A 15,686-nucleotide genomic window follows, 5' to 3' on the forward strand; every position below is an offset into this window, starting at 1 on the left:
TAATTCACTGAGTTGGGGAACATCACAATCTGCCACAGCTGAGAATTCCTCCCTGAATTAAGCAAATCTAGAAAAACATTGGTGGTTTCCCAGTCATCCAATAAGATCAATGCTGCATAGAAGGCCCTGGTTCTTAGCATGTAGAGGCATTCTGTTGTTCCTGTGGCTGGAACGTTTTTCCCCTCCCCTTTACTTGGCTTATTTCTTACTTGCCTTCAGGTGTTGAACTAATTGTCCTTCCTCAGACAAGCCAGGGGTCTGGAGGGTAGTATACACTGATTGCACCCTGTATTCTCCTCTGCTTCCCTCAACACAATTTTGATTAATTTACTGTCTGTCCCAGCTGCCTTCTCCTGCGGAACATAAGATCCATGTGTGTAGGAACTGAGACTGTCTTGTTCATTGCTGTATCCCCAGTGTTTAACAGAGGGCCTGACCCTGAGAAATCACGTACAGATATTTGTGTTGAATGAATAAACAAATCCATTGGCTGAAGGGCTTTGCTGACCTGGTTTTAGGCGTTTGACCAATGATCCCACTTTTACAACTGTTCCTGAGGCTTCATGCCCCAGCACCATTGGCTTTTTCACAACAAAATCTCCAATTCGACCATGCTGCCAGTAGTGGACATCTGAGCCGCAGATTCCAACAGAATGCATCTTCAGCAGCACCTCTGATAAGATAAAGGAGAAGGAAAAAACAAGTGAGGGAGGGAAGGACCTCTCTGCCCCTCTGAGGCACCCTGGAGTTTTTCCTCTGGATGAAGGAGAGGGCTTGGTTTCAAAGGCCAGGTACAAGATTTAGATGACAGAGAAAAACAAGCTAAACAGCAACCTTGATTAAGTCTTGTAAGGCAAGAAAGCTTCCACAGAGCAAAATAATTGCATGTGAGGGCTACTTCTATGCATCAGCTCGGCTTGGATATGGTGCCCAGTTGTTTGGTCAAATGCTAGATGTTGCTGTGAAGGTGTTTTTTAGATGTGATTAACATTGAAGCACATCCATGTTCATTGCAGCTTTACAATAGTCAAGATATGGAAACAATCTAAGGGTCCACCGATGGATGAATGGACAAAGTAAATGTGGCATATATACACAGTGGACTATTAGTCATAAGAAAAGGAAATCTTGGGACTTCCCCAGTGGTGCAGTGGTTAAGAATCCACCTGCCAATGCAGGGGACACGGGTTCGAGTGCTGGTCTGGGAAGATCCCACATGCTGCGGAGCAACTAAGCCTGTGTGCCACAACTACTGAGCCTGCACTCTACAGTCCGTGAGCCACAACTACTGAAGCCCACGCACCTAGAGCCCATGCTCCTCAACAAGAGAAGCTACCACAATGAGAAGCCCGCGCACCGCAACGAAGAGTAGCCTCTGCTTGCTGCAACTAGAGAAAGCCCATGCACAGCAACTAAGACCCAATGCAGCCAAAAATAAATAAATTTTTTTAAAAAAAGGAAAAAAAAAAAGCAACAACATGGATGGACCTTGAGAGCATTATGCTAAGTGAATAAGTCAGAGAAAGACAAATATCTTATGATCTCACTTATATGCGGAATCTAAAACCAAAACCGAAAACAAAACAAAACAAAAACGTACCAAGCTCCACAAACACAGAAAACGGTGGTTGCCAGAGGCAGGGAGTGGAGGGTGGGTGAAATGGGTGAACGAGGTCAAAGGGAACAAACTTCCAGTTATAAAATAAATCAGTCATAGGGAAGTAATATACAGCATAGTGACTATAGTTAATAATACTGTGTTGCATATTTGAGAGTTGCTAAGAGAATAGATCTTAAAAGTTCTCGTCAGGACTTCCCTGGCGGTCCAATGGTTAAGACTCTGCACTCCCAGTGCAGGGGGCACGGGTTCAACCCTGGTCGGGGAACTAAAATCCCACATGCCGCACAATGCAGCCAAAAAAAAAAAAAAAGTCCTCATCACAGGTAAAGAAATTTGTAACTATTTGTGATGACAAATGTTAACTAGCCATTGTGGTGATCACTTCACAATATATACAGATATCAAATCATTATGTTGTGCACCTAAAGCTAATATAACGTTATATGTCACTTATACCTCAATAAAACAAACATTTAAACCAGTAGATTTTGAGTAAAGCAGATTACCCTCCACACTGTGAATAAGCCTCCTCCAATCAGTTGAAGGGCTTAAAAGAATTCTGAGGTTTCCTGAAGGAGATGGAATTCTCCACAAGACTTACCTGAAGTTTCAACCTGCTGGTTATCTCTACAAATTTCAGACTAGGCAGCTTCCCCCACCCTGTCTCTCTCTATATCAAAGTAAATCTATATATAAATAAATATAAATAATAACTTTTCTCTCAGTTCTGTTTCTCTGGAGAACTCTGATTAGTACCGAATGAAAGATATTATTAGTAGGAAGAAGTGTGTCAACTACCTAAGAGAAAAAAACTGTTTTCTAGGAGATAACTGTTTCCAGACAATTAATATGCTATGCTTGATTCTTAACCATTCATGAGAGAGGCTGGCACAATCTAGGCTTGCCAATACTTTGTGCACTATCAGGCTGAGTTCTTCATGCCTGTTATTTTGTTCAAAAGTGCACCTTTAATTTAAACCATCCAAAGATTTCAACTGGCATTTCTCCTTCACAGGTCTGAATATAGTGAGATTTGGTGATATTGTTTTTGTCAGTTTTCCAAGTTTACAATAATGATGCTACTGAGCCCCTTTGCTGAATTAAATCCCAAAGGATTATTGGTCTAGTCTGACTGAGTTAACCACATTACAAAATATCTCCCTGAGAAAAAGTTCTGCCTTAGAAAGACAAAGAGACCCAAAGCTCTGCTCTGCACTCAGATGTCTTACACACTGCCCTTGCCACAAACCATGGGAGATCCAACAGGTGTGGCTCTGTAGAACTCCCTTCATCCTTGGCTTTGGTGAACAGAGTAAGAAGTGGCAGGGTGGATCCTGAGATCAAAGGTAGGGAAAAGTCATCCGAGTTAGGAAAATTATCTCAGAGTTTCCTCTTGTGAAGTTACCAATTTATAATAAGAGATTAAATTTGAGTTGCTAGAACTCTAGCTGAAATTTACCATCATTTCCCCTTCCAATTCAAGGGCGGCAAGAAAGAGAGAAGAATGCTGCTCCAGAGAGAGAAACAGTAAAGGATCCTTTGGATCCAAAACAGCCACCTCTGGAATCCACACTAACTTTTCAGAACACAATGAAGTGTCTCTTTCACTTCTCTGAACGTAATATCTCAGTAAAAACACTGAGCCTTAAATATACATTACTTGGTAAACACTGATAGAAACAGCTATTGTCTGTATTCTTATTGCTATAGATCAGTAACCGAACTGGCCTTTGAGTAGCAAAGCTCTAGAGGCTCTACGAAAGCTGTCTTCAATCTGATGTTCACACAGAAGCCACAGTTCTGGGGTAAGGTGGGACAAGGTGGGGAAGCACACCCCCAACTCATCAAGGACAGAAAGAGAACCGAGTGGCTGGGTGTGGGATGAGCTATCTATAGACACTTTGCCCCTTACCACCAGCCTCACTTCCTGCTGTGGGACTCCAGAGATGGAAGGAATTAGAGAACTGTCAGTTGTGATCTGCCATAGCTAAGAGGGTGGCATGACCTCCAAAAGTACAGGAAACGTGCATGTCAGCTCAGCTCAGCAGGTTCGGCCAGAAGGAGTGGAGCAAAGGTGAAGGGAACCCTGCCCCAGTGTGCTCACCCGATTTCTGCTCCTGGTTGATTAGGGTAGTAGGGTAGGGCTGCATGGAGCCCCTCCCATCCCCACCGGACAGAAGGTCCTGGTCTTCCTGGACCTTCCTGGGTGTTCCCTTTTGTAATTAAAAGATTAAGATCTATAGACTCACTCCATTTCAAAGTTTGGATTAGGGTTAGGACATGATTCAGCCACCCAAATATAAGCCACACAAATATAAGCCAACCTCTGGCTTAAAGAGGACCGAGTAACTCTGTCATTAGTTCAAAACAGGAACAATTCTGCCTTTGGTCCATAAATTGAAGAATTTTATGTCAAAAACTCTTTGGGAGAAGTCAGCAGTTTGATATGGTAACTCTCTTGGTTCTACCACTGTTTCTTTTATTTCATGTAGCAGCCAGATTGAATCTATCCAGTCATGCTGGGGACAATGGACTACGTTGAATGCCTAACAAAAGCATAGTTTTTTTTTTGTTTTTGTTTTTTGCAGTACACGGGCCTCTCACTGTTGTGGCCTCTCCTGTTGCGGAGCACAGGCTCCAGACACGCAGGCTCAGCAGCCATGGTTCATGGGCCCAGCCGCTCCGCGGCATGTGGGATCTTCCCCAACCGGGGCACGAACCTGTGTCCCCTGCATCGGCAGACGGACTCTCAACCACTGCATCACCAGGGAAGCCCAAAAGCATAGTTTTAAATGGAGGCTTTTAAGTAATAAACAGTAGGAAAAGAGGGCTAAATGAGCAATGCACATGTGTCTCCAGGGTAAACAATAAGAAACAATAAAATATAAGGCAAGTATTCCCAGGACCTACCATTTGGGCCTGGTTCAGGGATAGGATAGTTCTCCTAAAGGAAACAAAATAGAAAAACCATTTAGTATGCATAATAACTTTACCTTATGAACATTTTCAATCTTTTTTTTAAATTAAAGTTTCCTTCAAATAATTCTTCTTATAATTAACACAGACTCAGACCATACTGCTGCTGGGTAGATGCCTGAGGGGCTACCCTGAATACTGCTGACTCTAACTTCTGACCTCATCCCACCCACTGGTGCAATTTGCTGTGGACCAAGAAAAAGTATACTACTTGCACACCTTGGGAGAAAGGATGCTTCTGGGTCTCTAATATGGAATGTGGAAAATACATCCTTAGATACAGATTTGTTTGGTCTGGCAAACTCATACAGGGCAAGGATGAGGTGTTTCTGGCAGTTGCATAGGAGGGTTTTTGTCTCTAGACAGGTTGGAGAAAGTGCGTGTGCTCCGCTCATTCACGTCAGTGCACAGACCAATAGTTGTTACTCTCTTCCAAAACCTCCCATGTGGTGTTTTAGAGGCCCCTTGGGAACACATAGGACCTGCATTTTGCCCACTCTCACCGAGTTAAAAAGCAATCTGGTGTTCACAGCTATTTATGATGAGGATGATGATAATTTACCAAGCTTTTTTCCCACTGCCAACTGGCTAGGAAATTCCTGGTGACAGGGAGGAGGGGCAGTGAGTAGCCAAATCCAAGTGTTCATTTTATTAATTCTTTGAAGGCAGCCAAGCAAGAAGAGGGAGAAGGGATGTAAAAAAGTGTTCACTGTACATACTGTGCCAGACAGTCTACTGGGCTTTACATACATCATGGCACATGGCCACCATTTGTAGATGAGAAACCTGAGGCTAGGAAGTTAAATAACTTGGTCAAGGTCATATGGCCAGAGTGGATAAACCAGGTCTAATCCCAGATGTGTATGACTCCCAAGTCTGCCTCACTGCATCCCACTGCACCTCCAAGGTAGAATCTGCCTTTTCTCCTTCAGTGGTGATGTAAGGAAAGTCAATCAGGGGATGAGTATTTTGGAACTGGGCATAATGCACAGTGCTCTGGGAGGAAGCACTGCTCAAACCTTGCCTCCTTCAGAAGGCCTCCCCCAGATACTTTTATGGGTAGCAATAAATAATCCTAGGGCTGGGAAGGGATAGTTAGGGAGTTTGAGATCGACATGTACACTAAAATGGTTAACCAACTGTATAGCACAGGGAACTCTGCTCCGTGTTATGTGGCAGCCTGGATGGGAGGGGAGTCTGGGGGAGAATGGATACATCTATAGGTATGGCTGAGTCGCTCTGCTGTGCACCTGAAACTATCACAACATGTCAATCGGCTATACTCCAATATAAAAAAATAATAATAATCCTAGGGCTATTTTGCTAGCAAGATAAGTACCTAGTTGCCAAAGACTATGCCTTCCATCTCTGGCACCAGGTACAGTGCCCTGCTCCAAACCTGGGGGGCTTGCACTGGTTAAATAATCACCCTCCATAACAGTATTTCCACAGAAGTCTGAGGTTCTTGCTCATTGGAGATTACCAGCCCTTTCTGTTGTGACAGCTCAATGCTTATCTGAACTCCCTGTCTCCAGTGAAACAAAGGTCAAAGGGATAATGCCAATGCTGATTAGCTAACACTGACCAACTTCCTTTTGTCAGGTCCTGTGCTAAGTGCTGTGTATGCATCACCTCAGCTCATCCCTAGGACAATCCTATGTAGTGCCTTTATTATTACCCCATTTTTTGTATGATGAGGCTGAGGAATGGGGAGATTTAGCAATTTGTCTATAGTAACACTAAGGTAGTAAATGATGGAGCTGCATCCAAAGCAGCATCACGTGGGGTCAAGAGGCAGCTTTTTCATCTCTTAATAAATCTGGAAGGCAGAGAGGAAAGAAGGAAGGAAGGAAAGGAGGGAGGGAAGGAGGGAATCCATCTAGGACCGGCAACTCTGGATAGCTGGCTGTCACCAAAACCTTTCTCAAAATTGCTGGTTCCACATCTGGCATTACACAGTATCAGGGACTGCTGTGTAAAGTTCTGCTTCTGTTACACAGAGTAAAATTTTAAATTGCAGGTTAAATTGAAACTAAAGAGTAAGTAAGGCCTTTTGTTTCAAACATGGAACTGTACTCTCCCACCCTCATAGTCCCCTAAAGACACTAGTAGGCAGCTTCCCGGGCACTGGGAATTCCACAGCATACTCTTCACATCCTTGGCTCCAACCAGGCCAGGCCCAAACACCCCATTTGGGGTGGAAAGGTGGTAAGAGCCAAACTCAAAGCCACAGTTGGGGACACCAAGTTGCCCTTGGGTCACTAGAGATTACTACTGTAAATGTCTGTTGGAATTAACGGAGCTGACCAACTTTGCCCTTACCACCTGGGCAAAGCTGCAGCATCTCTCCTGGACACCAGAGGGTGCTGTGCCGATAACCTGGATTTTCCTTAGTAGCAGAACACACATTATGGAGAACTTAAATACCTCTCCCTGAAAACCAACTTTCTTTTTTTTCTCTTTCTTGTTGATTCTAATCACCCTTACAGCTCAGCTTGGCTCCTGTCTCCCTTCTCTGCAGGAGACATGCCACCTAAGCACTAGACCATGTTAAGACCAGTCTCTAAGTTTGTAAATATTATCCTAAGCGTGGCTGCAGGGCTCACAAGGTCTTCAAAAGTTATTACAGCATGGTTACTAAAAAAACCCTGCTTTTCATTTATGGTTCCTTGGTATGATGTTGGCTAAATCCTGTTTACTTAATCTCCTTTTCTGTCGCAGATTACGGTGGTGATATTCTTTCATTTATCCTATTTTTCATGTGTCAAAATTTCTTAGCTCCTCTGAGATCGGGAACTTTCACTTTTAACCCCCTGCCCCCTTTCTTCATTCCCAAAGGTTTTGAAATCAGGCATATTCATAGTTTCCTGAACAGGATTTCTTATCTTTCTGTGAGTGATAGTGACAAGGGGATAAAGAGGAGTTGAGTAACCGTTCTTTACTGAGTTATGTAAGTTTTACAGCATTTTTCACTGAAATACTTAACTTACATATTCTCCTTTCCATGACCTTCAGGTCTCCCCACCACTGGCACCACCACCACAAATAAATCACGGAAATACTTCAGGAAGAACTCTCTGTGGGAACACAGAATCATCTCAAGTGCCTCTCACATCCTAAATGTTATCTTGCCTTTCCTAAATATATTTTCTCAAATTAGCTTAAATATATATTTCCTGAATATACACTATTGGCCCCCTTTCCTCAACTTCCAGCTGCACATCTGAGTTCACACCCTCGGTACATCTTGCCTGGATTGCAGCAATGACCTCAACATGAGGAGAAATTAGAAGATGCCCTTTCCCTCCTCCAGACAACATAGCTGGTACAGTGGTGAAGAACTCAGACTCTGGAATCGCTGTCTGTGCTGAAACCCAGGCTCCCCTCCAGGAGCTGTGTGACCTCGGGGCAGTTACATAACCTCTTTGTGCCTTCAATTTCCTCCCCTGTATAATGAAGATAATCATAAAATAGAGTGCCCTTGGGAATTCCCCACCAGTCCACTGGTTAGGATTCCTCGCTCTCACTGCCAAGGGCCAGGGTTCAATACCTGGTCGGGGAACTAAGATCCCACAAGCCATGCAGCACGGCCAAAACAAAACAAAAACAGTGCCAGACTCACAGTAAATAAATTAGCTCTTATTACAAAAGAAATAAAATCAAAATCCTTTCTGTATAATCAGCTCACAATACGGTTGAACCAGCTCTGGACAACCCTGTCCGTTTCCTCTTGAAAAGGGTAGTTTTTAAAAATTGTTTTGGGGAAAAGCTGTATTTCTCTTGTTTTCACGTCAATATTAAGAGAACTTGACTGCTCCTTAAAAGGCTGGAATTCAGAAGAAAGTCAAGTAGGATTCCAGCAGTGTTTTTAGGCTTGATTCTATCAGTTGAGTGTAAAAGCCGTACTCCCTGCCTTAGAGTAAGGGACAACAGGCATGGCTATGAGAAAGCGGCCAGTTTTGCCCTAGGTCCTTGTAGCCCACCTTTGCCACCTGCTCTGCCTGCCAGGTCTCCTGTCAACCTGTTGGCTGGCTGCCCTACACCCTTAAGGAGAGCAGAGCAGACAATCTTACTTTTGCTTCCCTCCCTCCTCAACTTTCCCCCTCCCTTCAGGGCTTGAAGGGTGTTTTGAGGGTGGGAGGAAAATCCAAAGGTTTCCCATTTGGCCACTTTATCCTAAAAGGCTTTGTTCTAGCCGCATTGGTCCTGTCCTGGCAAACTCGGGGTCAAAGTAGAAGGGTCAGACACTCTCCCAAAGTTCACTGAGCCAGTCTCCAGCCTCCAGCCCAGGCTCTCTGGGCTCCAACCAGCCTCCTGCTGATAACAATCTTTCTAAAATGCAAATTCATTTAAAGTGCCCAGTGGCCCTGCAAAATCCTAAACCCCTCATTTTGCGGGCTACCTGCCTCCTTGCAAACCTCCTGCAATTCCGAAACCACCGCACACTCACTCCCTCACCTCAAGGGGGCCATTTCTCCACTGGCCAATTCCCCTCCTTCTTCACTGAGATCCCACAGGAGGTGGGAAGTGAGGGGAAGGGAGACATCTAGAATGACTTTCTAATTCCTGTGGGAACTCAGGGAGATTTTAGGTTTGGGTGTGTTGGGACTGTGGTGTCGGGGGACATCCAGGTGGGGTTGTCCAATAGGTCGTTGTACTCCTGGGACTGGGGATCAGGCATGGGTCAGGGACAGAGACTCATGAACATGAATCATGAACATGGAGAGAAACAATGACTTCCTGAAAAAAGCCTTCCCTATCCTCACCATCCTTCCTCTCCTGAGTTTCCCCAGCACCTACAATTGAATCCATATGGGATGGTTAAAGGATTATTTCTCAGCTGTGATAAATAAACTATAAAAAAATTCCTCCTAATTCAAAATGTATGAACATAACTATACATGAACCTATTAGATGCTTCTTTATTTAAAGCAAAAATATGAAGACTCTGAGCTTGGTTGGATGCTCTAGCCTATTAGTATCACTGATTAAGTGCTCATTGTGTTCAGGTCTATGTAACTGAACATTTACATTTCTAAAACATTATTGAGCTGAATATCACTTCACAAAATCCAACCATATTTTCTCCAACAATTAATGTTCTTCTTGTAAATCTGGTTTGGGGAAAACTGCCAGCTTTAACAGCCACACCAAAAGACTTAACAAGTGGACGCCAATACGGTATACAAGAGTACGTATTTTCCCTCCGTAATTTCTCTATCATGCAATTTTAAAAGAAATTTTCCCCACATCCATCCATAATTCTAGTTTTCCCCACAGAACAGGGTTACTTTTACCAGGTCTCTTAGTAGTGCTAGGACTTATTACATAAAATGTTAAAATCCTATTTGTGGTATTGTTTACTGTTCCTCCTGCTTTTAGGGGAAAATGTTAGCTTTCTACTTCTTGGCCTTTTGCAGACAAAGGCACTACCCTTCCATAAGAGTTGGCAGAGATGGCAGTATTTGCTGGATTTAACTGCCTATTGTTTATCTGGTTGAGTTTTGTTTTATTGTTAAAACATAATTAAGATGAAAGTGAAAGGAGGCATTTCTTTAGGCTATTTGCTACTACCTAGTTTTCTCTTTTTCTGAAGGAGTTTTAGATTCTGTTTTCAGCCTCAACTGCCTCTGACTTATAAGTCTAGCTCAGGTATTAAAGGGTTAAGTGGCCTGCATTTCCTCACTCACAGTAATCTCCCAGTTTAACCCAGCTTTTCCTTGAAGCCTTTCAGGGCCCTTTAATTTGATTCTATAGAAGCAAGCAGCTCTGTCTACTAGTAGCAAAACCAGGGAGAGACCTGACATTTAGGACCATTCCTCTTTCTACAATCCCCTCCTCCTCACTCCAAATCTTAACAGCAATGTGTATATGCAAGGAGGGGATGCCTTGAATGTGCTGTATTACAGATACAGAATTATCTTACTTTTTGAAATATCATTACAGATTCAAAGCAATTCTTTTGACATCTGGCATAATACATTTCCTCACAGAGCAAAACCTCTAAGAAATATCTTCATGGTACTCTGATTAATGTTTAAACTTGATGCTGACACACTATTTTCTCTGCCCTTTGTAATTAAACAACATTAACCATCATTCTGAAATGATTCTTTTCCCTTTAACTTGTTCTCTTCTCATGCAGCTAATCATAAAACAAAAATGTGACTACATCCCCTGCATGGTGTCCACCTCGCTGCTCCTGTTCTCCCTGTCCAGATGCCTGGAATCGGAGAGAGTTGGCCATCAAGAATAAGGGAGATAACGTGTACTCAGTATGCTCCATGGACTGGCCCTGATAGGTGATGCAATATGCACAGAAATTGATAGGAGCATTTAGAAATGTTTACAGCATTCTGACATTGCTGCAACATCCAAATGTTGGTACAAACATATTGGTCCATGGCCAACTGGAAATAAAAATAAAATTGGTCCTTCATCTCTGATACTTTGTGAAGCACAAACTATCCCATCAAACAGCTTCTTCAAAGAAAAACTAATTTGACTATTTGATATCCCAACTCTATGAACTAGTAATTCAGAGAGAGAATTCTGTAGGGGAGCAGAATTTGCCATCCCAAAATATGTCTCTAGGGCATATTAATTATTTTAAGCTGGCTATTTTTTTTAAGAAACAGCAGATTTGGGAAAAGCTCGGAAAACCCAAGTGACACATTTGTAACTGAAATCACCACTTATAAGGGTGTCTCCCTCAAAGTACCAAAAAGAGGAGTATGACCTAATCTCTAGAAACTCATCAGTGGAGAAGGCAATGACTTAAAACTGTATAACAACCTTACCCTTGTTTTCTGTGCTTTTCCTGGCAACCTCCCATAAGTGACTCTCCCTGCCCTCAACATCCTCTTTTCTCTTTAGCTGAGGATGGTATTTAGGGTGAGGGCTTTGGACATTTTGGCAACTTTCTCAGTTTTCCTGGGCCTCTCCCATGTATACATGTTAATAAAATTTTGTTTTTCCCCTGTCTCATGTCAATTTAATTCTTAGACCTGCCAGAAGAACCTAGAAGGGTAGAGGAAAATTTCTTACTCCCCGATACTATCTAATCCTCACACAACCCAGAGGTGAGTACTACTATCATCCCCATTATACAGACAGAAAACTGAAGCAGAAAGTAATTTGGCAAGTCATACAACCAGAAGCAGTAGAGCTGGGGCTAAACTCCACTCTGGCCCCAACCTGGCTTGTGACCTCGTTACTGTTTCCATTTGAAGAGATCTCAGCCAGCTGACACTGTTTGCTGATAGGCTGTTCGTCTCTATGCATCAGCTTGGTCACCTCTTCCACTGCTTCTTAAAAGTCCACACGTTCTCTATTTAAAATGGTGTGTGTGGGGGGAAGAGGGGATATAGGAGTCCTAAGTCCTCATGATACGGAATGATATAAAGAAACCGACAGTCTCTCAGTATATACATGTGTATATACACTCCCACCCTCTCTGATTTACCACCCAACTTATAAATGCCCCAAAGCCCAAACCACTGTGCTGGCCCAAGTCCCCAGGCCACGGGGCACTGCCTCCGCCCTTGCTGGGACTGTGGTGATCACTAGCTACCTAGTAGTGAAGGAGTTTAATTTTTCCTTCCCTGCAGCCACAGCTTGGAGAAAGAAAAGGGAATTCTGCCTTCTCCACAGGCAGGTAGGAGGAAGGCTGGGTGTCAGGTTTCCTTCCTGGTAGGTAGGGGACAAGTTTCAAGTGGCCCAGGTCTAACCCCATTTCAACCCCAAACCACTTAGCCTATTTGCTTTAAGGAAGGGGGTACAAGGGCAGAGATACCCTACCAGGGGGTTCCCTATGGAGGCGCTGGGGGACGACCATGCTCAGGAAGGAGTGGTGAGGGCCAGAAGAGTCTGTGTTGGGTTGCAAGTGTCTCCAGATCCCTAGAACCAAGGTAATTTCTCAGAGACCCCAAAATGTCCTGTCCCAGAGACATCTTAAATTCAAGCCTGATCTCATCATTTTAATCTACTCTCCTTTGTCTAGTAAATGAACCCCATCACCTCCAACAGAGCTGGGGTCCTCCTGAATCCACCCTGAATGAACCCTTTCACCCAGTTAGCGTACACATCCCACAACCATAAGCTACATTCTCCAGCCTATCACATTCTCATCTCTCTAGGATACACTCACCCCAACCCAGCCCCTAATTCAGTCAGGAGGGGATTCTAAGGCACAACTGATAAGACCAACTGTAGGTGAGCCTCCCCACCCTCCCTCTTCTTTATTCGAGGCTTTGTTCTACTGAGCCACATAAACAGTGGCTGAGCAGTGGGAGAGCCTGAGCTTAGGAATTAAGGTAAAGCAGATACTGGGGTTGTAATTACAGTTCTGCTTATTATTAGGTACATGACTTTCAGGCAGCCCCTGAGCAGATGGAGAGGCAGGGCCTATCTACCTCTCCAGCTTCACCACCGGTGCATTCAGTGCATCACACTATTTACAGGACCGGTAAACAAGACTTGCGATTTTGTACTTCACTTAGTTTGCACTTGCTCTTCCACTTACATGAATGACCCCCAGTTTCCGTCCAAGAAACAGCTAAGTATCATCCATCTCTTCCAGAGCCTCTACCCTGGGCCAAGGGCACCCTGTGAGGCCTTTACTCTCTATGCTCCATCAAAGCCCTCACACAGTTTTATTGTTTACAGCATCTGTCTGACTCCCTAGAGCAGCTTGCGGGTAGGGGCTGTGTCCTCCTCCTCCTCTCTGGACCCCCAGCCCAGTGCTTGGCACATGGCAGGCACCCGCTCATCTAGTAAATGTTTGTAGAATGCAGGACTGAGCTTGAAATCACTCTGTAAGCTGTGTAGAGCTGTACCACTTTCCTTTCTTCATAATACCATCTGGCATTTGCAGCAATAAAAACTAATAGTGTCACTTTAATTCAGGACCTTGGGTGGAAGCTCCAAGGGGAGTAGAAAGAACACTGGAATGGGAGTCTGAACTTCTGGGTTCTTTTCTGGGCTCTGTTAACTAATGAAGCCTGTCACCTTGGAGATGGCACTTTCCTCAGCTGAGGAAATGATGAGTTGGCTCTGGGCAGGAGTTCTTAGTCTGGGGTTCACAGACCTCTAGAGGGTCTATGAAGGAGAGGCTTAAAGGAAGTCCATGAACTCTCTGAAACTGCTGCCAAACTCCATCTGTTTGCATTCTGTGGGGAGAGAGACCACAGATTCTCAAACAGTCAAGAACTGCTAATCTGGATACTTTTCTGAGTCTCTCCAATCTAGACCCTGGCGCATGTTCTCTGTGAGGGGGAAGGAAGTACTAGGGAACAGCAGAGATGGCCGGCACTGGTCCCACATACCCACTGCCCAGGCCCGCCTGCGAAGGGCTCTGTCAAGGGAGCCCTGGCACAACCACAGGGCTGACTCTGCAGCTCCCAGAAGTTTGGCCCCATGAGCCACTGAGCAGAGGCAGGATCTGGAGTGGAGAAGACACACACGTAATGCTCTTAAAGGGACAGGGGAGCAGCATCAGGAAGGAAAATGGCTGGAACATGAATCAGATGTGGACTACGGGAGGTAAGGAGGAAAGGAGCTTTAGAACATGAAGACTATCAAGATCCAGAAATCTGGAACAAGCATGGCGAACACCAAGAGTCTTGGAGATGGAGGCCTGTGCTGGCAGGAAAGTGGAAGGAGCTCGCACTTTCTGAGTATCTATTAAGTGCTAGGTACTCCGCTGATCATAATAATCCTGCAAAGGAGGTTTTATCAGCCCCAAGCATGAAAGATTAAATACGAGTTCCACAGCTTTTAAATGTCCCTATGGCCCCCCATTCTGCCCTGCACTGTCTACTCAGAGAAGAAGTTCAGCACGCGTCCTCTAAACCAGGCAGCCTCTCTGGTATCTCTTCTGCAAAGTGCAATGACAAGAGGCTGGACTATGAATCTGCAGCTGGCAAAGGAGGGAGAAGGCTTCAATCATTTTGCAACCTTCCTGGGTTCTGGCCACGTGCCGGCCACTGGGCTCGGTTCCAGAAGGCACACGACAAGAACCCTGCTCTTAGCACCTTAAAACTAACCGCCTACCGTGCCCCTCCCCCCAACATGGTAACCAGCTCCTATCTGGGCGGCCTGGGCGCGCAGCGTGGGGCCCGCACCGCGCTGGAATTGGCCAGCTCAGACCGCGGCTGCGCTTGGAAGTGAATAGGGCAGGAACGGGCAAGACTTCCCACTCCCATTCCAGTTTTACCAAGCGCAGGTCTCCGGGTCCGTGTACCACCAGGGAGAGGTTCTCGGGCTTGGCCGCCGCCATGTCGCTCTCTACCTCTTGGGTCCGCCGAGGCTGCAATCCGCAGCTCTTGAGGTGGTTCGGTTGGCGGCCCCGTGCAGAGCTGGGGATAAGGGGCGGTAGGCTGGGCTTTGCCTGGGAGCGCGTGCCCGGCCCGGGGCGGGGTTTCCTAGTCCCTGACAGCCGGGGCGGGGCTAGCGTGGAGGGGCGGGGCGGGGCGTGGAGGGGCGGGGCGGGGCGTGGAGGGGCGGGGCGGCCGGGACTGCCCTACTCCCTCCCCATGGCAAGCCAGGGAAGGGCGTGGGGTGGGGGATTGGGGGTAGGGGATTGGGAGAGGGGGCCCGGGGGCTGGGGAGGAGGGGGTAAGGAGGGGTAGAGAGTGTAGGGAGGGAGTAGGGAGTGGGTGGGGAGGGGTAGGGAGGGGTGGCAAAGGCCAACCCAGATCCACCTGCACTGTTTGTCTGTCTCACATCCAAGGGGACCAATCTGCCCTGAAAGTAGTCTGCAGAGGCAACCCTCCCCAGACCAGAGTTCTGAAACTTTAGCTGCAGAATAAGGGAGATTGGCAATGTGGGGCAGTTTCTCAGGACCAGCACTGAGATTTTGATGCAGTAAAGTCTAGTCGCAGCTGAGGCCTGAGGGTCAGTATTATTAGCATTGATAATGCTGAGGCTGCAGGTGGGGCACAGTCTACAAGTGGGAACAGGCCCTGCACTGATGCAGTGTCCATGTTGGCTCCATGTCCCCAGCATCCACAAAGTGCCTGGCACCAGAAGTGAATGAACGAGTTGATGCGTCATCCCACAGGCCTGACACATCAGTGTAAAGGAGCTG

At 45.6% G+C, this 15,686-nt stretch overlaps 1 protein-coding gene across 1 annotated transcript in view; it reads right to left on the reverse strand.

The window, feature by feature from the left end:
* The window catches only part of SORD (sorbitol dehydrogenase), a 35,438-nt gene extending 20,396 nt beyond the window's left edge, over positions 1-15,042 (reverse strand). The window contains exons 1-3 of the mRNA XM_032624364.1: positions 14,814-15,042; positions 4,532-4,565; positions 509-673 (exon numbers count right to left, since the gene is read on the reverse strand). Coding sequence (XP_032480255.1) covers positions 509-673; positions 4,532-4,565; positions 14,814-14,876 — 262 coding nt within the window. The 5' untranslated portion in view covers positions 14,877-15,042. The remainder of the gene's footprint in view (positions 1-508; positions 674-4,531; positions 4,566-14,813) is intronic.
* Positions 15,043-15,686: the final 644 nt, after the last annotated feature.

The sequence above is a fragment of the Phocoena sinus genome, chromosome 2 (genome assembly GCF_008692025.1).
Source record: "Phocoena sinus isolate mPhoSin1 chromosome 2, mPhoSin1.pri, whole genome shotgun sequence".
NCBI classification, from domain to species: Eukaryota; Metazoa; Chordata; class Mammalia; order Artiodactyla; family Phocoenidae; genus Phocoena; species Phocoena sinus.